Source organism: Moschus berezovskii, chromosome 19 (genome assembly GCF_049115385.1).
Source record: "Moschus berezovskii isolate FMDL1 chromosome 19, NW_MosBer_1.0, whole genome shotgun sequence".
Lineage (NCBI taxonomy): Eukaryota > Metazoa > Chordata > Mammalia > Artiodactyla > Moschidae > Moschus > Moschus berezovskii.
In genome coordinates, this window is record NC_142478.1 from 72,525,430 (window position 1) to 72,546,378 (window position 20,949).

General features: G+C 58.9%; 2 protein-coding genes across 8 annotated transcripts in view; one reads left to right on the top strand and one right to left on the bottom strand.

The window, feature by feature from the left end:
• Positions 1-5,766, top strand: part of CCDC157 (coiled-coil domain containing 157) — a 13,691-nt gene extending 7,925 nt beyond the window's left edge. For 4 of the 5 annotated variants that reach the window (XM_088828330.1, XM_055404540.2, XM_088828331.1 and 1 more), the window contains 7 exons: positions 484-561; positions 912-1,102; positions 1,454-1,630; positions 1,719-1,887; positions 2,944-3,083; positions 3,535-3,623; positions 3,719-5,250. In XM_088828330.1, the coding sequence (XP_088684456.1) occupies positions 484-561; positions 912-1,102; positions 1,454-1,630; positions 1,719-1,887; positions 2,944-3,083; positions 3,535-3,623; positions 3,719-3,968 (1,094 nt within the window). In that variant the 3' untranslated portion in view covers positions 3,969-5,250. Of the gene's footprint in view, positions 1-483; positions 562-911; positions 1,103-1,453; positions 1,631-1,718; positions 1,888-2,943; positions 3,084-3,534; positions 3,624-3,718 lie in introns of all 5 variants that reach the window. The other variant, XM_088828328.1, reaches the window with a different exon arrangement.
• A 56-nt stretch (positions 5,767-5,822) lies between these two features.
• RNF215 (ring finger protein 215) lies at positions 5,823-9,925 on the bottom strand. Of its 3 annotated transcripts, XM_055404542.2 has the most exons (9): positions 9,550-9,923; positions 9,166-9,309; positions 8,620-8,691; positions 8,457-8,542; positions 7,862-8,018; positions 7,325-7,444; positions 7,085-7,228; positions 6,741-6,843; positions 5,823-6,652 (listed from the first exon to the last, which is right to left on the bottom strand). In XM_055404542.2, the coding sequence occupies exons 1-9, from the start codon at positions 9,841-9,843 to the stop codon at positions 6,630-6,632; spliced, it is 1,143 nt and encodes a 380-aa protein (XP_055260517.1). In that variant the 5' UTR covers positions 9,844-9,923; the 3' UTR covers positions 5,823-6,629. The 3 variants fall into 3 exon arrangements, with proteins under 3 accessions (XP_055260517.1, XP_088684458.1, XP_055260518.1); XM_088828332.1 differs by having other exon boundaries at positions 7,085-7,444; positions 9,550-9,925; XM_055404543.2 differs by having other exon boundaries at positions 7,085-7,444; positions 9,461-9,600.
• Positions 9,926-20,949: the final 11,024 nt, after the last annotated feature.

Genomic DNA, 20,949 nt, shown 5'->3' on the forward strand with positions numbered 1-20,949 from the left:
ATCCTGCTGGGGAATGCAGGAGCCCGTGGAGAACAGGAGTCGCCCCACCAGCGGGGCGAGGGAGCCAGGGGATTCATACACTCCTGTGGGTCACTGAAGGGAACTCCTGGGAGCTCACCCCACTCTGGTACCCCCAGCCGGCAGAGGCGCCCCTCTGGCCTCCGCAGAAGCCGTCAGGCAGAGACGCGGCCTTGGGCCTCGCAGCAGGCCAGCCCCTGGGGAGGTCGTGAAGCCTGAGGGAGCTGGGGCGAGCTGCCGCCCTTTCTGAGCCTCCCTGTCGCCCCCCGGGAGGACACGGAGGCCCAGAGAGGTGCAGACACGCGGCAGCCACCCTAAAGAAAGCAGGGTGGAGGGGCCAGGCCTGCCAGCACCTCCCCTGAGCCCCTCCCAAGTGTCCCACCATGACGCGGGGCGCACTAGGCATGAAGCCCCCGCCAGGCCCCGGGGAGCCTCTGAAGGGCCTCTCTTTCACGGCTGCCACAGAAACAAGTGACCTCAAGACGAAGGTGGCCACCCTGGAGGGGGAGCTGAAGCAGCAGCGCGAGTCCACACAGGCCGTGGGTGAGGAGCCCTGCCGTAGAGCCCAGCACCGTGAGCCCTGTGCTCGGTGGCTGGACCACCAGTCCCCTGTCTCTGTCTCCTGGGCTTCGGGGGCAAAGCTAAGGGAACGACAGAGGAGGCTGGCGATGCCACCTCCCACCCAGAGAGGGCCTTCTGTTCCCAGCACCCACCTTCCGGCAGGGTTCGGAGCCCCACTCTGTGGTTGAGGACAAACACCGAAGCCTAGAGACGTGCTGTGACAATCCCCCCCCCCGCCCCCCTTCCCAGGTCCCATCCTGGGTCAGAAGCCGGGCAGGGAGTTCCCAGCGCTCCTGGGCCCTGCCCCTTCCCACACGCGCTCCTTCCGGCAGAGAGCAAGGCCCAGCAGCTGCAGGCGGAGGCCGAGCACCGGTTGGAGGCCGAGCGGCAGGTACGGCAGCTGGAGCAGCAGGTGGAGCTGCTGGTGGGGCGGCTGGACGGGGCCAGCCAGCAAATCCGCTGGGCCAGCACGGAGCTGGACAAGGAGAAGGCCCGCGTGGACAGCATGGTCCGCCACCAGGAGGTGAGGCTGGGGCCTCCTCCGCGCCTGGGCTCCCACAACAAAGGGTGCGGGGAGACAGAGCTCTACCGAGGGGGGACTTGCTGAGGACCTCAGAATTCCCGAGTGGAGATCAGGACCCGAAGGAAGTGGGCGGAGCCAGGCTGATGGGAGTCGGCCAACTGCTTTCCAGGGGGCGGGGTCTGCAAGCCTGGGGGCCTGGCCTTGCCCGGGGTGGGGGTCGGGCTCCCTTCGGCCCTCCACGCCTCCCGCTGCACGCAGGCGCACAGACGGGAAGCAGCACAAGTGGGTGGGCTTGGGGAAGGTCGCCTCCTGTGTCCCTCACGGCCTGCCTCCCGCCCACCCCCGGCTCAGTCCCTGCAGGCCAAACAGCGAGCCCTGCTGCAGCAGCTGGACAGCCTGGACCAGGAGCGCGAGGAGCTGCGGGGCAGCCTGGACGAGGCCGAGGCCCAGCGGGCCCACGTGGAGGAGCAGCTGCAGAGCGTGCAGGGCGAGAGGGAGCAGGGGCAGTGCCAGCTCCGGGCCCAGCAGGTGCGGGGCGGGCCGGGGGGCGGGGCCGGCTCCTCCCGGGGGCGGGGCCTCGAGCCGGTCCTCAGCTCGGAGCCTGCCCCGCCCCCAGGAGCTGCTGCAGAGCCTGCAGCGGGAGAAGCAAGGCCTGGAGCAGGCGACCACGGACCTGCGGCTGACCATCTCGGAGCTGGAGCGGGAGCTCGTGGAGCTGAGGGAGCGGGAGAGGCTGCTGGTGGCCTTCCCGGACCTGCACAGGCCCGCGGAGGCCCAGATCCAAAGTAGGGACCCGGGCTTGGTGCAGAGGACACGCTGGGGCCTGGGGTGGGCCGGCGGCTGGGGGTTCATCTGGGCAGGACACTGGGGCCTGCAGCGAGGGTGGCGGGGGTTGCAGTAGTGTGGCCTCCGGAGCCCCCATGACACGCAGGTGCTTTGTATTGTCCACTCCTGATGTGGACAGGGACACAGAGGCCCAGCAGTGAGGTGACCACTCAGAGTCACCCAGCCAAGTCCAGACGCCGGTCTGGCTGCCTCTGTAGCCTGTGCCCTGTGCCACATCACATCTCCCGGGGGGACGTCCCATCTCCCCAAACCACACCACGGGGCCAGCTCCAAGGGCACAGTGACCCCAAGTGTCCAGTCTCTGGGACTCCATGGCATGGGAGTGCTAGGGACCCAGCTCGGAAGACCGGCTGCCAGGCCACCTGGGTCCTCATCCCAACCCCTCCAGCCCCTAGAGCTCTGGGTGAATCCGGTGCAGAGCTGGCAGGATGACCCACTGCGATCTAGCTGGTCACGTAGGTCATCAGTTCTGAGTGCTGGGCCTCGTGATGCCCTGTCGACGGCCCTACAGGCAGGTGACAAACCAGGAAATGGATAACAAGCGGCAGCAGCTCGCCTGGTTCACAGAGTCAGTGGGGAGTACCCATCCCCCTGCAGTGGGAAAGAACATCCTCGCTGAATTCCTGGCCCTCAAACCCAGGAGCTGGCCATGACTTTGGTCGAGTCACTGTCTCTTGGGCCCTCCAAAAACGGGTCTCCTTGGAAAAGCTTCACTTCCTTCCCTATTTGCTAAATCTTTAGTGAGCCCCACCCCAGCTCTCAAATTCTGCAAGGCTGCGGTCACCTCCCAGCAGGCAGGGGGCTACGGAGCGGGGGCAAGGCCTCAGGAGAAGGAAAGTGCCATGCAGGAGGCCCAGATCACCGACCCCACCCACTTCCCCGTGCCTGTGGGGCCACCGGCCCAAGGCATGGCGTGTCTGCCCTCGGAAGTGCTGTCCCATTGGGCACGAGAGGCCGACCTGCTGGGGTGCGGTGCCAGGTATGTGTCCCCCCAGGCTCTGGCAACGTCACGGACGACATGGAGAGGCAGGTGCAGGCCAATGACATCCGCATCCAGGTCCTGCAGGAGGAGAATGGGCGGCTGCGGTCCATGCTGTCCAAGATCCGGGAGGTGGCCCAGCAGGGGGGCCTCAAGGTGGGCAGCATGGCTCCCCCGCCCAAGAGGGGCCGGCCCCTGGGGACTCGGAAGAGGTCCCCCCGACCCAGCAGAGGTCTTGGGCTTCCCTGGGGAACCTGCCGCCAGCCCTGCTCCTGGCACTTGGGGCCCTCCCGGCAGGTGGCTTTAGCTGTGCCTGCTGTGAAGCCTCCCACGATTCAGCAAGGCTTGAGGGTGTCTACCTGTCTTCCCTCTCCAAGCCCCGCTCCAGCCCTTTGAACCTTTATTTCAAGTGCAACCAGGAGCCTTGTCCAAAAGCAAACCTTCCCACACCTAACAGCTGACAGGCCCCAGGAGACTTCCCAAACCTGCCCCTCAGAGGAAGGGGTGGGCCACAGGTGCAAGCCCTCCCCCCACTTGCCCTCCACGGCACCCTCTCTGGTGGATGCAGAGGGGCCCTGTGCCTTGCTGAGCTCGGTTTTCTTTGCAGCTGATCCCAGAGGACCAGCTCTGGGCCCCTCCCGGCAAGGAAATCCAGGGAGCAGAGCCCCCAGCCCACACCCTAAGGACGTCCCCAGGGTGAGTGAGGCTTTGTCAGAGGTGGGGCACGTGGCGGGGGTGGAGGGGGTAGCCCGTTTGCTCATGGGGGATCTTGCCGTCTGGTCTTCCCTCAGGGCCCCGGGCAGGCGGCACCCGCCGGGCAGCAGGACAGCCAGTGCGGGTAGGACCCTGCCAGGCCAGCCCCGGGCATCCCCGCCCCTGCGGCCCCACAGCCGGCCTGGCAAGTCCTCCCTGGAGGACGTGACCTACCCGACCAACTGCGCCCAGAACCCCATCCGGGCCTTGGCTAGGCTGAGGAGGAGACTGTCACCAAGCAGGGGCCAGGCCAGCCCTGCACATCAGCCCCAGGGGTGGCCCACGTAACCTGCCAGTTGGGGGGCAGGCAGGTGGCAACCCACCAGGTGTAATAAAGCCCAGGCCACCTGCCCACGGCAACCTTGGCCATACTGCCTTCCTCCCCGTTCCTGAGTCCCCAGCCCACTGCATGCCCTCAGTGGACAGGAACCTCCCGCCTCCCTCATGATGGGCAACAGGGGACAAGGACACGCTGAGGGCAGCAGGAAGCTTCTAGCACCTGGGCCACCTAAAATGCAGTCTTTTGATGCCACCCCCCACCCCCACCCCCGCAGAGCAAAGGCTAAGGGATAGTGTAGACACACACCCCCACCAGAGAAGATCAGGGTTAGAGTCAGGGGTGTGCAGGCGAAGGGGGATGGCCCGGTGAGGACCCCGAGGCAGGCAGGGGCCACCCAGCTGCACTCCCAGGGATGGGGACCCTAAGGACCCAGGAGAGCCTTCCTTTCACTGAGGAATGCCTCACCTTCAGGACATAGGCTTTCTCTAAATCCAGGAGGTTGGATCCCCACGAGGCCACTGGAGGCAGGGCAAGGCTTTACCTAGCCAGAGAGGGGACACCCCCGCCAGCCTGGCTGTCCCAGGCCTGTCCCGCGGGGCCCCAGCACCGAGGCCTCCAGGCTCGCCAGCCCTCAGTAGTTCGGTTTTCCTCACGAAGCCTCCGGCCTGCCCTGAGCCCCCTCACCTGTGAGGGACAGGCGCTAAGACCTTGCTGAGGACTTCTGGGGGTGGGGGTGGGGGGTGCGCTTGGCTTTCTGGGACAGTTTTCCCTGGTCAGGATGCCAACAGACAGAGCACCTCAGTTTACAGAGAAAGGTCAAGAGGGGGCATGTGTGATCAGGGTGTGGTTGGGGTGAACCCAAGTCCTGCTTCTGTGGAGCCTGGGGGACTCGCTGAACTAGGCCCTTCACAAGGCGGCTCCCTGAGGCAGAGGCCTGAGAGCCAGGGGCGAACCTGTCAGCCCGGCTCCACTCTGCACCTGTTCAGCAGTTCACAGGTCCACAGGTCAGACATCCGGGCACCGTGTGGCTGGGTTCTCTGCTCAGGGCCTGAGAATCAGGCCGAAATGAAAGCATCTGCCAGGCTACATTCCTTTTGCAAGGGACTGGGGCAGATCCCAGGCTCCTTCTGACTGCTGGCCACATTCCAGCTCCTGCAGCTGCCGAACGGAGGTCCATTTCCTCGCCGGCTGCCGCCAGGGCCGCTCTTGGCTCCAAGAGGCCATCCAACTTCTCGCCACGTGGCTCCTCCATTTTCAAGTCAGCAACAGAGACTATCTCAGGCTCCCATGCCCTCTACGCTTCCAATTCCTGACTTCCTCTTCCTCTACCAGCTGGAGGAAACGCTCCGCTTTTAATGGGCTCACCTGGTTAGGTTAGGCCTCCCTGGACACCTTCCCACACATTAAGGTCAACCATGCTACACAACACAACCTAATCACGGGGGTAGACTCCATCAGTGTCCCAGTTCCAGGGTCACACACGGTGTGTTCGTGGGGGCCGGGGGCATCCCAGGGGCTGTTTTATTTTTTGGCCGCACTGGGTCTTCTGTGCTGTGTGTGGGCTTTCTCTAGTTGTGGCGAGTCGGGGCTACTCTCCAGTTGCAACGCAAGGGCTTCTCATTGTGGTGGCTTCTCTTGTTGCAGAGCATGGGCTCAAGGGCGTGCCACCTTAGCTGCCCCGAGGCGTGTGGAATCTTTCCGGACCAGGTATTGAACCTGTGTCCCCTGCACTGGCAGGCAGTTCTTAACCACTGGGTCACCAGGAAGTCCCCTTCGGAGGCAGTTGAGGGTCCTCCACCTCCCACAGGCAGTAGACCCCCAAGGTAACTTGTTTATCTTAAAACACCCACAAATTTTACATCTTATATTAAAATATATCCATGTTTATTTTAATATTAAACCTCTTCAACCCCCAATTTTTTTTTTAATAAAAATGGAAGACCCTGGAAAATGTACCACATTTACCCTGTGGCTTCAAGTATCCTGGTCAGCAACCTGTAGCCCCATGGAGAAGCACAGGGCTAGATGGTTTCTAAGGCCTCAGGTCCCAGCCAGGCCCCAGATGGGAGCCCAGCTGGACAGGCCATGGGACTCATGGCCCCCAGTGCCCAAAGGCCCAATGCCAGCAGGCAGCGGGGGCCTCTAGGTTCAACATCATAGCCTTGACCAAGGTGTGTCCACAAGATGGTCAGGCTAGGGTGCCTCCAAGGCCTGATGGTGCCTCTCCCGACCTACCCCCCAATAAATACGCATACAACCCGGCCACTGCAGCCTCAGCCCTCAAGGATGCCCTACCAGCCAGGCCAGGGAGCTCCCAGAGCTCTGGGAACAGGGGCACTGCCCACACCCTCTTCCCCAGACACCTGGCGGGGTCCTGGGAGCTGCCTGTGAGGAGGCAGGCAGAGACACCCCAGGATGGCAGACAAGGGCCCCAAAGCCGCCTCTCTTCCTGCCAGGTCCAGGCCGTGCATCCTCAGGCTGGGGACGGTGGTCCCTCCCTCCTGGTGTGGATGTGGGTGGGGGACGCCTTGCCTCTGAGCAGGGGAGGCCGCATCCCTGCGCCTATCCCAGGGCTTTCTGTCCTGCCCCCCGCTGCTGTCCTGTTCCAGGCACCCAGGGCGCAGGCAGGCGGGGTCCCTTCCCCGCGTGCAGAGACCCCACCGGGGCGGCTAATCATCGGAGTAGCGGTTCCCTGCAGGAGAGGAGGAGAAACAACGGGGAGGGAGGCGTCAGTGGGAACCAAGTGGAGCTGGCCAAGAGCCCCTCCCCTCGGTGCTCACCCAGGACGTTGAATTTACACAGCGGGCAGGTCTGCTGGAGCATCAGCCAGGGGTCCACGCAGTCTCGATGGAACTCATGCTTACAGGGCAGCACTCGGAGCCACTGCAGGGGTGGGGGCCGTGGGCTCAGGCCACAGGGAAGACTTCCAGTGGGGGTGCTAGGCTCCGTGCCCTCACCTGAGCTGGGAACCAAAACCCCGGTGGCCTGCCGCACCCCCCCCCCCAACAACCTGTTCTGCTTCCAAGATCTCTGGTGGGGCAGGAAGAAGGCCGGTGAGGACTCTTTCCAGGTGTGTCGGGAGCAGGCATCATAGCCCCAGCTGCCCTCTGCCCAGGGCACTAACCTGCTTGTTGCAGAAATAGTCCAGACACACAGCGCAGGTCTCAGCACCAGGCTCCGGGGTGCTCTGCGCCGCCCGGCCCAGCCGGCACCTCCGGGTCTTAAGGGATGCCAGCCTCTGCACCACCCGGCGCTTGAGCAGCTCCACCTTGCGGGGGGGGAGGTGGGAGAAGGGCTGCAGAGTTCCCAGCGCTGGGGACACGGGCCCCCCCTCCCATGGGCCCCCCCAAGGGCTGGCTCCCACCTGGCCTCCAGGCTCCCGCCGGCTCTGCCGGGATGCCTGCCGCTGAGCCTGCACCACGAGGCCCGTACACAGGAGCATGGCCACCAGCAGGATGGCATTCCACAGCTGCTGCAGTGGCTTCTGGGGACGGAAGCTGGGCGTCAGGGCTCCTGGGGCCACCCCACCACCCTTCATCCCCCAGTAAATCCACCCTGAGGACCAAGCAGGTGAGGTCCACGGGCATCATGACCCAGAGACGCCTGGCTTCATCTTCTGAAGCCTCTGTCCTTCCTGGCTTTCACAGGAAAAACCGTGAAACCCAGGTAAGGAGTCTGAAGGGGAGTCAAGGCTTCCAAGAAGCAAACGGACATGACAACAACAGCAGCTAACGCTGACTGTGCGTGACCCTGGGTCAGGCATCCACACAGAGCACCCACCCGGCCCCTGAACCCTCAGAGCAGCCCTGGGAGGTGCAAGAGGTGGTCTCCCTACCCGGGCAGAAGGAGGCCACAGGACTTGAGACAAGGCATGTGTGTCCCCGGCCCCCCAAGTACCCACCTGCTCCTGGGCCTGACTGCCTCCCAGGCACACCAAGTCCTGCCATCCTCCGTAGCCATCCTTAGAGAGGCCACAGGTGGTCCACAGGGTCAGCTTCCACTCGATGTTGGCCGACAGGGACTCTCCGCTGCTGATCTCAGCTGTGGCCTGGGTCCTCCTGGGAGGGGAAGCCAGAGGCGCCAGACGGAAGGGCTCTTGGGAGGAGAGGCTCAGGCCCACCCACTCCAGCCTTCTGGGAAGAGGATCCCTTGTGTATCACCCCATAACAGCCCTTCTGCTTTGGCCCCCAGGCCAGTCCCAGCCACTGGTTTCTCCAGATCTCGTAACAGCCGGCCAAGGAGGCCCACAAGCACAGGGAAAAGCCCCTCAGGAGCTGGCTTCCTCCACATGGAGGCCAATCCCCTCTGCCGAGAAAGCAGCCTCCTTGCTCCACGCCCTGGCACCTCCCTCCAGTCTTTTCACCCATTTCTCAGGCCAAGAGACTACAGGCTCAGATGAACAGGGAAGGGCCCGGTCCCAAGACCCCTGCGCTCACGGCAAAAACAGGGACCCTAGTGCCCAAGCCCTGTCCTTTGGAGCCCACGCCCCAACTCACTGCAGCAGCGCCTCCAACAGCTTGGTGACGTTGGAGGAATAATGCAGGACGATCACTGGCCTGAGCAGAAGCTGGGAAATATCCAGCTGGAGGGGAGACAGGGAGGTCAGGCAGCCTGGGTCACCGTTCCCCCAGCCACCCCCTCCAGCCTGACTCGATTTACCTCTCGGACCACATTGTGGTTCAGGACGAGGAGCAGCAGGGCTGAGGCTCCCAGGAAAAGCGCCCTCCGCATCTGCAGGGCAGAGCCAGAGGTCAGCACACAGCCTGCCCACACGCCCGCCCCACCACCTGTGGCCACAGCTGTTCTTGGTTCCTGGAGAGCACTTCGCCTGGACAGACTAGCTGTGAGCAACTTGAGGTCAAGGACAGAAACCCTTATCCCTCCCATCCCCACCTCCAGATGCCCTGTGGGACCCAAACAACACTGTGCCTTCCCTGGTCCAAGCAGAGCAAGCCTGCCCACTGGCCCCTCGCAGAACTCCCCATCAGATACTCACAGAGCCTGGTCAAGCTTCTGGACTCTCTCTGGTCTCCTGCCACCTCCCTGCTGCCAAACACCCTGACCCTATTCTACACCTGGGTGTCCCTTGCCCTACCCAAGCCCAGGGCTTCCTCTGGAAGGTCCTTAGGGGCCCATCGGGTAGTCTGGCCCTAGCAATTGCCTTGAAAACCCTTCCACATACCATCCCACCCCCTCACCCCGCACCTGCTGAACCAGAGCCTTGGGATAGGCCTGTGGGCCGGCGCCCTGACTCTCCTGGTGAATCTGGGCCTCCTGCTCTTTGCCCAGGTATGCCACCGCAATCCAGCCTTCTACGGGAGCGTCCTCCTCAGCATCCACGATGTCCATCTGTGGGGCGAGGGGCCGTGGGTAGACGGAGGGCTGGGAGGAAGGGGATCGGACGCAGAGTGGATGCAAGGTCAGGGTTCGGGGACGAGTTTGCAGGAGAAGGCACCCGATCTCAGGTTCTGGAAGCCGGAGGGCTGGGAGCCTGGGCAACCTGGGGGAAGGGGCGCTGGGCTGCCAGGGCTTGGTCCAGGATGAAGACCGGATGTGGGTGCAGGTCTACGGCGGCTCAGCGGCGCTCACCAGCAGCAAGCGGCCGCCCAGCGGGGGCGCCGGGTCGGCCTCGGGGCCGATCCTCACCCCCTGCAGCACCAGCGCGTCCTGCCGCGGCAGCCTCACGTCCACCCGCACGGCGCGGGCCCCGCCCCGCCCCGCCCCGGCCGCGGGCTCGCCGCCGTCCGCCGCGGCCCCCGGCCCCGCCAGGCCCAGCCAGAGCGGCAGCAGGGGCAGCAGCAGCAGCAGTGGTGACGGCGGCGGCGGAGGAGGCGGCGGCGGCGGCGGCGGCGACCTCAGCGCGGGGCGAGCGGCGGGGCCCATGGCGGGACCCGGGGAGCAGACGACGCAGGGGCGCCGGGGGGCGGGGGGTCCCGGGCGCGGGGGGGAGGGGGGAGCGGCGGGAGCGAGGGCGCAGCCGGACGGGGCGGGGCGGGGCGCTGCGGGGCGGGGCTGCAGCCGGACGGGGCGGGGCGCTGGGCGGGGGAGGGGCTGCAGCCGGACGGGGCGGGGCGCTGGGCGGGGGCGGGACTGCAGCCGGACGGGGCGGGGCGCCGGGAGGCGGGGCGGGCCCTCGGCGCCGCCAGCACCCCGGCCGGGCCTCGCGCGCCCCCTGGTGGCCGCGGAGAACGCGGAACGACTGCAGCCACGCGGAGGTGGTAAGTCAGAGAGGCGGCGCTCACAGTTTCGTTTGTCCGATGGCAGAGACCAGAGGAAAGGACACCGACAGAGATGGGTGAAAGATAGTTGGTGACTCGGGGAGGCCGAGGCACGCCGAGGGGCCCAGAGGGCAGCAGCAAGGAACTTCTGGGGTTCTGGACACCGATCCTTGCTCTTGAGCGGCCTGGCATGACGGTCACAAGGTCGGCCTGGTTCTCCAGTTCTCTACCAGACTGAACTCCAGGACACGGACCAGAGACTGGTCTGGCAGGCGGGTGGGTGATGGGGATGGGGAGATTGAGACAAGAGTCCTGGAGGGGCAGAGAGAGGTGCCAGGCGTTCCCGGCCCCAGGGGCCCAGTGCCTCAGAGGGGCCCTGAGGCTGGGTCTTCAGTCCAGTCACTTTCCGGGCTTTGAAACGGGCAGGGTAGAAGACCAGCACCGTCACAGCCCCAGCAAGTTATCTCGTGATGCCCGCAGCAATCTGAAAATTATGCGAATGGTCCCCAAAGTTGTCCTTTACTCCCAGGGGTTGCTGCTGCTGGGAGCTGGCTCAGTCTGAAAACTGGGCCTTTTGAAAAACTGTATTGTGATAGAAGAACAAAGTCCTAAGGAGGCGTGACATTCTTTTCCCCAGTATTTTATTATGAAAGATTTCAAGCATGCAGAAAAATGGAAAGAATATTGCAGGGGACACCTGTGTAACCACCAACATTGAACCACCAAGATGCTCCTGAAGAATTAGTTGGAGAGACATACAACAAAGGTGCAGCAATCAAAAACAGCATGGGAAAGATAGACATATGGATACGTGGAATAGAAATGGGAGTCCAGAAATAAACCCAGAGATCCACAGCCAGCTGATTTTCAACAAGACCATTCGGTGAGGGCGAGAACATTCTCTTCAGCAAATGGTGCTGGGACAACTGACTGTCACATGAAAAGGATGGGACTCCTACCTCACACTGTATATAAAAATTTACTCAAAGTGGACTAACAGTGGAAATGCACAATGGTGCAGCTGCTGTGGAAATCGGGATGGTGGTTCCTCGAAAGCAAACGTAGAATTACCCTCTGATCCGCTTCTCGGTATAGCCAAAAGACTTGAAAGCAAGAACTCAAACAGATGTTGGTACACCAGTGTTCATAGCGGCATTATTCACAACAGTCAAAAGATGGAAACAGGTTTGTTTTGCTTGCTGCACAAGGTGAAACGCTGAGACACAGGTTTGCAGCAAAGAGCGGGTTTATTTGTAAGAAAGCCAGGCGAGGAAACAGGAGAAAAAGTTTTGAGTCTGCCTCCCTGAAGGCCAGGGGCTCAGGGTATTTATGGGATGAAAATAAAGCAGCAGGTGGTCTGGGGGGTGGGGAGCCCAGGGAAAGGTGATTGGGGAAAAGTGCGGTATTCTCCATTCTGCGCAGGCGTAACTAAGCTACAAGCCTCTGCAGGTTCATCGCATAATCTGAGGGAGGAATTATCGGCTCTTTGAAATCAAAAAGTTTTGAAGCACAAACCCAGCACATGCCCAGGTGGAGAGTCAGTGGTCCTATCCATTCTTAACCGACTCAGCTCAAACTTGACACAGCTGATTCCATTTCTAGAAAATAACTTGGGTGAACACCTTATTGTTTCCACCATGTGCTGCTTAGAGGACATGCATCTTAAAAGGACCTTGGTTAGTGAAGGCTATGAAATGGATTGACTCATCACCCTCAGTTTCACAACTGAAATGTCCATCAGTGGATAAATGGGTAAACCTCAGATATGCAGAAAGCTCTTTCTGCTCTTATGGCAGAAAGCGAAGAACTAAAGAGCCTCTTGATGAAAGTAAAAGAGGAGAGTGAAAAAGTTGGCTTAAAGCTCAACATTCAGAAAATGAAGATCATGGTGCCCGGTCCCGTCACTTCATGGCAAATAGATGGGGTAACAGTGGAAACAGTGACAGACTTTATTTTTCTGGGCTGCAAAATCACTGCAGATGGTGACTGCTGTCATGAAATTAAAAGATGCTTGCTCCTTAGAAGAAAAGCTATGATCAACCTAGACAGCATATTAAAAAGCAGAGACATTACTTTGCCAACAAAGGTCCGTCTAGTCAAAGCCTTGTTTTTTCCAGTAGTCATGTATGGATGTGAAAGTTGGATTATAAAGAAAAGTGAGCGCCAAAGAATTGGTGCCTTTGAACTGTGGTGTTGAAGACTCTTGAGAGTCCCTTGGACAGCAAGGAGATCCAACCAGTCAATCCGAAGGGAGACTATTCATTGGAAGGACTGATGCTGAAGCTGAAACTCCATACTTTGACCACCTGATGCACAGAACTGACTCATTTGAAAAGACCCCAATGCTGGGAAAGATTGAGGGCAGGAGAAGATGGGGACGATAGAGGATGAGATGGTTGGATGGCATCACCGATTCAATGGACATGAGTTTGAGTAAACTCCGGGAGTTAGTGATGGACAGGGAGGCCTGGCATGCTGCAGTCCATGGGGTTGCAAAGAGTCGGACACGACTGAGCGACTGAACTGAACTGAGTTTTGGTACGTCCATATCATGGAATATTCAGTTCAGTTCAGTCACTCAGTCATGTCCAGCTCTCCGCGACCCCATGAATCACAGCACGCCAGGCCTCCGTGTCCATCACCAACTCCCGGAGTTCACTCAAACTCATGTCCACAGAGTCGGTGATGCCATCCAGCCATCTCATTCTCTGTCGTCCCCTTCTCCTCCCGCCCCCAACCTTTCCCAGCATCAGAGTCTTTTCCAGTGAGTCAACTCATCACATGAGGTGGCCAAAGTATTGGAGTTTCAGCTTTAGCATCAGTCCTTCCAATGAACACCCAGGATTGATCTCCTTTAGAATGGACTGGTTGGCTCTCCTTGCAGTCCAAGGGACTCTCAAGAGTCTTCTCCAGCACCACAGTTGAAAAGCACCAATTCTTCGGCACTCAGTCACAAATAGGAATGGGACTTCCCAGGTGGCGCAGTGGTAAAGAATCCACCTGCCGGCGCAGGAGACACAAGAGGCTCGGGTTCAATCCCTGGGACGGGAAAATCCCCTGGAGTAGGAAATGACAGCCCGCTCCAGTATTTTTGCTTGAAAAATCCCATAGACACAGGAGCCTGGTGGGCTACAGTCCATGGGGTCAAAAAGAGTTGGACACAACTCACAGTCATGAGCCACTGAGCACAGCACGAATAGGAATGAGGTGCTGACATCTGTGACAGCATGCATGACCCGTGACAACATTATGCTAAGTAAGAGAAGCTGGACCCAAGAGGCCATGTATTAATATTATTGTGTAATGTGTCCAGAATAGGTAAATCAGATAGGAAGCAAATGAACGGCTGCGGGGAGGGGGAAATGACATGAGACTGCTTCACGGTTCAGAGCTTCCTTCTGGGGTCACAAAAAGGTTTTGAAACTGAATATAGAAGCTGGTTGCCCACCGTTGTGAATATACTCAAAACCACTGCATTCTTTACTTTTTTGATTTTTTTTAAGACGTCAGTTATTTTGCCAATTATCTTTTTTTCAATATTATTTACTTACTTTAATTTTTTCCCTCACCGTGGGACATGCAGGATCTTAGTTCCTTGACCAGGGATTGAACCCAGGCCCCCTGCATTGGGAATGCGAAGTCTGAGCCACTGGATCACCAGGGAAATCCCCGAATTTCTTTTTCACTTTAAAGTGGTTAATTTTAGGTTGCGTGAATTTCACTTCAATGAAAAAAATAATGCAGGCCTGGCTGTAGAGTAACAAAACTCTAAAAATCAAGCAAATGAGAAACACCGAGTTCCGATCACCAGTGTGGAGTTTTATTGTGAAGGGGCACCCTGGGCCCCCCGCAGCCTCAGTGTTCTGCTTTTTTTAAGTCATGTGATTGTTTATTATATCATCCTGCTTTGCATAGGTTACTAACCTTCTTTTGTAAGGTATCATTCTTCCTAAATTGCGCAAGGCACTGGGGAGGCCCTGTGGGGTCCATGGAGAGTCTTGCTTCTCCAACTCTGTGAATGTTGCAGCCTGTCTGTCAGCCCCAGTGACAGGGTTGCAAGGACAGAGCCTGAGATCAGCCAGGCTGTTGCCTCCACTGCCTCCCTGTCCATGTTTCCACCACTGATTCCCTATTCCCACACTTCTTCCCAAGGCAGGGGGTCCTCACGGTCCCCCGACACACACACACCTCCCAGATGCAGATCTTCGCTCACACCCGTCCCGCATCTGGAACACAACTCTGCTTCCTACTGGTGAGTGTCCGCATCCTCACCTTCCATCTGTGGGAGCCTGAGGGCTGCTGTAAACATGGCGAGCTGTCAGTTACCCTGCGGTCTGTCCTCCCACGGGTAACCCTGGTGATCCTGGAAGAGACAGAGGCCTGAGGATACAACCTTAACATGGGAGAGTGTAGCCCAGGGCAGGCCAGCCCAGTTCAGGTCCTTCTGCTGCTGGGTGGGGTGGAGCTGGGAGCTGTGGGGGAGCAGTCAAGATCAGCTTTCTTGCCCTGGGTCCCCAAAAGGGAGCTGGACTAAACAGTTATTGGTGGGTAGGGGAGTTCCTTTCATCAGGCGTACTGTGATCCCAACTGGCTTGTGTCTTGGTATACAAGGTTTCCTGGCCCTGGGCTGGACTGAGGGCCCTGTGTCCCTCATCTCTCCTCACCCCTCCTAAAGTTGCAAGGGGACAAAAATGAAGCTGTTAATGAAATGTGAGGCGCATAGGGTGTTTTGCACTAATGGGGGGGCAGGGAAATGATTTAGACTTGGTACCAGGAGTGGGGTATGTGGGAGGGGGGTGGCTGGCACGAGCTGCTCTTCCTCAGCTGTGAAATGAATTCTTCAGTGTGATTCCAGGCTGTGCATAAAATGGGCAAGCATCCCACGAGTCCAGGGATGGTAGTGCTGGCAGGATATGGAGAGGGCAAATCCATATTCAGAATACAGGTTGGCCCCAGTGAGCAGGAACCTTGGCCCCTGTGATGGAGATGTGGCAATGTGCCGAAGCTGCCACCAGGTGGCAGGCTCGGCCCCAGGGAGCGCTCCTGGGGGTGGGCGGTGGGGCACACTGGGTCAGGTGCTGGTCTCAGCGGTGTTTACAAAGGGGGCCTTCAGGAGGGTTTCCCCTGGGCAGCAGAGTGGTAAAGAATCCACCTGCCAATGCAGGAGATGCGGGTTGGATCCCTGGGTCGGGACGATCCCCTAGGGGAGGAAATGGCAATACACTCCAGTCTTCTTGCCTGGGAAATCCCGTGGACAGAGGAGTCTGGCGGGCTACAGTTTAGGGGATGGCAAATGAGTTGGACACGACCTAGTGACTGAGCCCTCCAGGAGGGCCAAGCCTTGTTCACAGGAACTTATCACGCAAGGGATGAGGACACACAGGCTGCTGGCCCCAGATTGTCGAGGTGCATATCAAAGGAATGATTTCAGCGAGCCCAGACTCTTGCATCTTCCCAGACACAGAAAAGTGCTAAGTTCCTTAACTTGAGGTATCCAGTTTCTTTCATTAACAGTAATCTGATATTCCGACCACCTGGGCTTTGTCACAAAAGCTCCTATCCCTTTCGGCTCCCCACTGCTTCCTCTTTGAACAGTTTCTCAGATTTATCTGAGATGCTGTGTTCTGGGCTTAAGTCCTTAGATTTGACCATCAAATTAAATATAACTTTTAGGTTGTGCTTTTTTTCCCCCTCCCCTCGCTGACAGGGGCTTCAAAGCCAGTTGCATCAAGAGAAGGCTAGACGGTGGCAGGGAGGGCTATATTTTCAGAACTCAGAGGTCCTTGAGGTCTCTTCACGTTATAGGCACGAGCCCCAGAACACACACCGAACCGCCTCAGCAGAATCTTAGGCTGTCCGTCAGCTGCCTGGCGTCTGTGCCACCTCCCGGGGAGGGGCTGCAGCGTAAGGGGGTCAGCATGGTCAGGGCCCAGCCCTCAGGGGACAGACAGCATGGATGGTGGGGTCAGGGTGGTCAGCATCCAGTCCTTAGGGGACCGACAGCGTGGGGAGGTCAGGGTGTTCAGCGTTCAGTCCTCAGGGGACAGACAGCGTGGAGGGGGATGTTCAGCATGGTCAGGGTCCAATCCTCAGGAGACAGAGTATTGGGTTATGCCCACAAATGGATGGCCACCCCAGTGGGGTTCGAGGCACTGGGTGTGTAGCTGTGACCATGATCAGCCATGGCTCCTGCCCTCAAGAAGAGATGGTCAAACATAACCACTTATTTCAGACTGTGCTAAGTGCCACAAGAAGGAGATAAAATGGCATTAGAGAGTGACCGAGGCTGGGGGCCACTTCAGCGTCAGTGCCAGGGAAAGAGGCCTCTCCAAGAGTGGGGTGGTGAGGATTAAGACCTGAATGGCAGGGGCTTCCCTGCTGATCCGGTGGCTAAGACTCCGCTTTCCCAATGCGAGGGGCCCAGGTTTGGTCCCTGGTCAGGGAACTAGGTCCCACATGCTGCAACTAAAAGTCTCGCATGCCACAGAGAAGATCGAGAGTCTGACATGCTGCAGCTGAGACCTGGTGCAGCTAAATAAATGCGTAAACAAGTTTTAAAGACCCGAATGGCTAAAACATCTGGGAGAAGAAGCAGGAGGTTCAAGTAAAACAACTGATACATTTCCTATGTTCCAGGCACTGTTCAAGAGAATTGCATGAACTCACTCTAATCTCATCAGCACCATGTGGGCAGGAAGGTGGTCACTGCCGCCTGACGGAGGGAAGCTGAGGCACTTCCCGGTCGGTGATGGACCTGAGCCCGGGTGGTCTGGCAGCAGGACCTGGTGCAGGGCTGTGGGCAGAAGTGGCAGCCCGCTCCTCCCAAGGGAAGCCTCCAGGCTCGCGCCAGCTGGCGCCAGAGCCGGGGCAGGGTCCCCAGGCCCCCCTCCTGGCCTCCCCTCCACACCCCTCCCCTCCGGGAGCCCTGAAATGCCTGCTCCCTGCCCCCAGCCTCTCAGTTCACAGATAACTGGGCCACCTCCTTCTAAAGGGATTTGACTCCTGCAGACAACAGGACACTGGTGAGAACGGGTTTAGGGATTAGACAGCGACACCCGGGAAGGTACGGGACTTAATTAGGGGGCTCGGGTGTGGGAAGTGGGGCGGGGAGAGGATCTGTGTCTTCGCAAAGCCCGGGTGGACTGCGGAGGTGAGGAGGAAGGGCGGTCCTGGGGAGGGTGGGCCGGGTCTCACGTTCCGTGTGCCTTCAGGAATAACACAGGACAGATCAGCGCCCTGAGAAGCCCTCCCCGTGTGCGCCCACCACTTTTCCAGCCTTTCTTTCTCAGCAGCCCTGGCAGCGAGGCGAGGATCAGTTTTCTCCCCAGGTGACTGGCCCCTAGAGAGGGCGGTGACTTTGGCGCCCGGACTCCTCGCTCCCGCTGCCGCTCTCCTGCCTCTGCTCTGGCAGCATCGGTGCAGGGTGGGAGGCAGCGAGGTATGTCCACGGGGAAAGCAAGGGGTGGTGGAGAGAAACCGTGAGGGGATTGACAGGTTGCCATCCTGTATTCTGGGCTGGACCCTGAGGGCTCCTTAGCTCACCCCCTCCCCCCAAGGGAAATCCTTGTGCAGCCCTCTGACCTTCAAAGGCACTGTTGTCCTCAGTCTGAACTCACCCTGTCGGATATTCCACTCTCGTCCAACCTCCAGGATACCCCAGGTCTGAGATGGAGAAAGACCAGCCACCCCCGCCTAGCTCAAGGATTTCAGAATAGCCCCTTCCACCCATCTCAGAGATGGGCGACAGAGGATGAGATGGTTGGATGGCATCACTGATGCGATGGACATGGACTTGGGCAAACTCCAGGAGATGGTGAGGGACAAGGAAGCCTGGCGTGCTGTAGTCCATGGGGTCGCAGAGTCGGACATGACTTGGAGACTGAACAACAACTCCGCTCAAGGGTCCTTCCCAACAGCTGGCAGCCGGCCCTCCTACCTCCACGTCCCCCCAAGAGCTGACTCTTTATGTGGCCCCCACCCCCTACACACTTCTCCACAGCCTGATCTCAGTCTGGGTGTGCCCCTCTCCAACACTGGAAGTTGCCTGAAGGCATCTTTTTACTCCAGGATTTGCACAGTGCTCAGTTAAATATGTACCAGATGTGTGAATGAACGGGGCTTCCCCGGTGGCACAGTGGTAGAGAATCCACCTGCCAAATCAGGAGACGCAGGTTCAGTCCCTGGGTCCGGAAGATCCCCTGGAGAAGGAAGTGGCAACCTACTCCAGCATTCTTCCCAAGATAATCCCGTGGACAGAGGAGCCCGGTGGGCTACAGTCCCTGGGGTCACAGAGAGTCGGACGCGGCTGAGCACGCACGCGTGAACGCATGAGTAGGTGAATAACGGTCTCCAGGCCGCCTCTGTCCCCTCCTGTCTGGCTGACTCCGGCTCAGCCATGGGCGCTCTGGGGAATCTAGGACGTCCCTACCCGCTGACTGGACAGGAACCTTCCTGTCTGCACCTGCTAAGGTGGCACTGAGCACTCTGCACTGAATGTTGCCTTGGCCGTCTCCCTGTGGACCAGGACCTCCCCGGGGGGCAGGACCTCTGACGTGTCCCCCCGCCAGGCCCCACTCCTGCTGCATATGTGCTTGTGGAGCCGAGGTCTGACAGGTGCTCAAGCTCTGCGCTCCACCCGGGAGCCTGGGTTGCCTGGATGGGGCGGGCGGGCGGGCAGGTAGTAGAGCGAGTCCCTCACTGCAGCAGCCTCCACCTGCTGCTGTCCCCTCCGCTGTCCCAGGCGGTGCAGATCTGTTTATTCTTCCCCTACTTGTGTCAGAAGAAGACTTGAGGCAGCACGTGGCAGGGCTGGCAGAAGCTCAGAGTCTGGGCCTTGCTGCACGGCCTCCCACAAGCACAAGGGCTTTCTGGAGAGTTCCAGCTGCCCCAGCCCCCAGCAAGTAGCGCGTTCCACAAATATTTGTTGAAGGGTTTAAAGGACTGTTCTCTCCAACTCTCGAATCACCATGCCAATCTCTGCACCACCCCTTGCCCGTTGGCACAACAGAACCAGAGGGCAGGGCACCCTGGGGCCTCTGACCTCCTGGTCAAGGCCCTTGTTTCAGAGAAGGGTCATCTGAAGCCCAGAGGTCAAGAGCAGACGGCCCCGAGGAGGCCCCGTGCTGAATGGTCACTGCGGCATCTTCATTTCACAATCCTAAATGAAAAGGAATATAAAGAAGGTACGTAAGTGCATAACTGAGTCACTTTGCTGTACAGTGGAGATTGGCACAACATTGTAAATCAACTATGCTTCAGTTAAAAGAAAAACAAAAACAAGGAAACATGACTTCCCTGGTGGTCCAGTGGTTAAGAATCTGCTGTTAGTGCAGGAGACTCGGGTTCGATCCTGGGTCCAGTAAGATCCCACACGCTGAGGGACAGCTACTGAGCCTGTGCTCTAGAGCCACCGAGCCACAATGGCTGAGACCACTTGCCGCAAGCATGGGCTCTGAAGAGTGGACCGCCAAAGCCTGTGTGCCTAGAGCCTGTGCTCCACAGCGACAAGAAAGCCCGCATGCAGCAGTGGAGACCCGGCACAGCCAAGGGTAAGTAAATAAAAACCAAAACAAAACTAACAAAACATTAAAAAAAAATATGTGGTCTAAAGTCCAGGCTCTGGACTCCCAGTCCAGGGTTCCTGTCTGGGTTCAGAACGACCTCCCAGAAGAATCTCCAGCTCCGGGTATTACCTCTTGAGACTGAAACTGTTACCCCACACCTCCTCAGGCTCTGGGTCCCAGCAGCCTTTTCAGCTGTCTGCAGGCCCATGCCGGCGGGGTGCTCTAGGAACAGCACACCCATCATAGAGCTGGCAAGAGGCAAGGCCTGGATCTTGCCTCAGGCCTGTCTGCTCCGCAAGGCTGGGCTCTTTCTGTAAGGCCAGGCTGTGCCTCATCGTCACCACTACAATACACAGCGGTCAGTGTCAATCAAGGCCAGCCCAGAGGGGGCTGCTGGTGGGCGGAGGTCATGCTGGGCCGGGAGGATCAGGGCGAGGTTGCTGGAAACAGGACTGGATCAGGCTCTGAAGGCCAGGGAGGACCTGGCAGAGGGACATGGGAGCGGGAAGCCACTCTGAGGAGGCGGGAGGGCAAATTGGGAGCAGCCTGGGGCTTCTCTGATGAGACAAAGTGTGCAGCAGGGAGGAGCGGCCATCGAGGCCACGGGGGTAAAGCCTTGACTGCAAGTCGGTGAAGTTGGGCTGATCCTTGCAGAAGGCACTAGGGAGCCATTGCAGATTCTTGAGCAGGGGAGTCACATACTCAAACGGGGCTTGGGGGGTGGAGAAAAGGTGGGGATGTGAAGGAGGGAGTCTCACTAAGTAACCAGCCTGGAGGAGTTTCATTTTTGTAGATAATAAAAATCAGAGACATCACTTTGCTGACAAAGGTCCATCTAGTCAAACCTATGGTTTTTCCAGTGGTCATGTATGGATGTGAGAGTAGGACTGTAAAGAGGGCTGATCGCCGAAGAATTGATGCTTTTGAACTGTGGTGCTGGAGAAGACTCTTGAGAGTCCCTTGGACTGCAAGGAGATCCAACCAGTCCATCCTAAAGGAGATCAATCCTGGGTGTTCATTGGAAGGACTTATGCTGAAGCTGAAGCTCCAGTACTTTGGCCACCTTATTCGAAGAGCTGACTCATTGGAAAAGACCCTGATGCTGGGAAAGATTGAGGGCAGGAGGAGGAGGGGGTGACAGAGTATAAGATGGTTGGATGGCATCATTGACTCGATGGACACGAGCTCAAGCAAGCTCCGGGAGTTGG

Excerpts from the sequence above, each read along its gene's own strand:
- RNF215 (XM_088828332.1), bottom strand. The coding sequence starts at position 9,843 with ATGGGCCCCGCCGCTCGCCCCGCGCTGAGGTCGCCGCCGCCGCCGCCG. Across the intron at positions 7,445-7,861 it reads GCAGTCAGGCCCAGGAGCAG|AAGCCACTGCAGCAGCTGTG; the intron begins GTGGGTACTTGG and ends TTCCGTCCCCAG. Across the intron at positions 6,844-7,084 it reads ACTATTTCTGCAACAAGCAG|TGGCTCCGAGTGCTGCCCTG; the intron begins GTTAGTGCCCTG and ends CCACCCCTGCAG.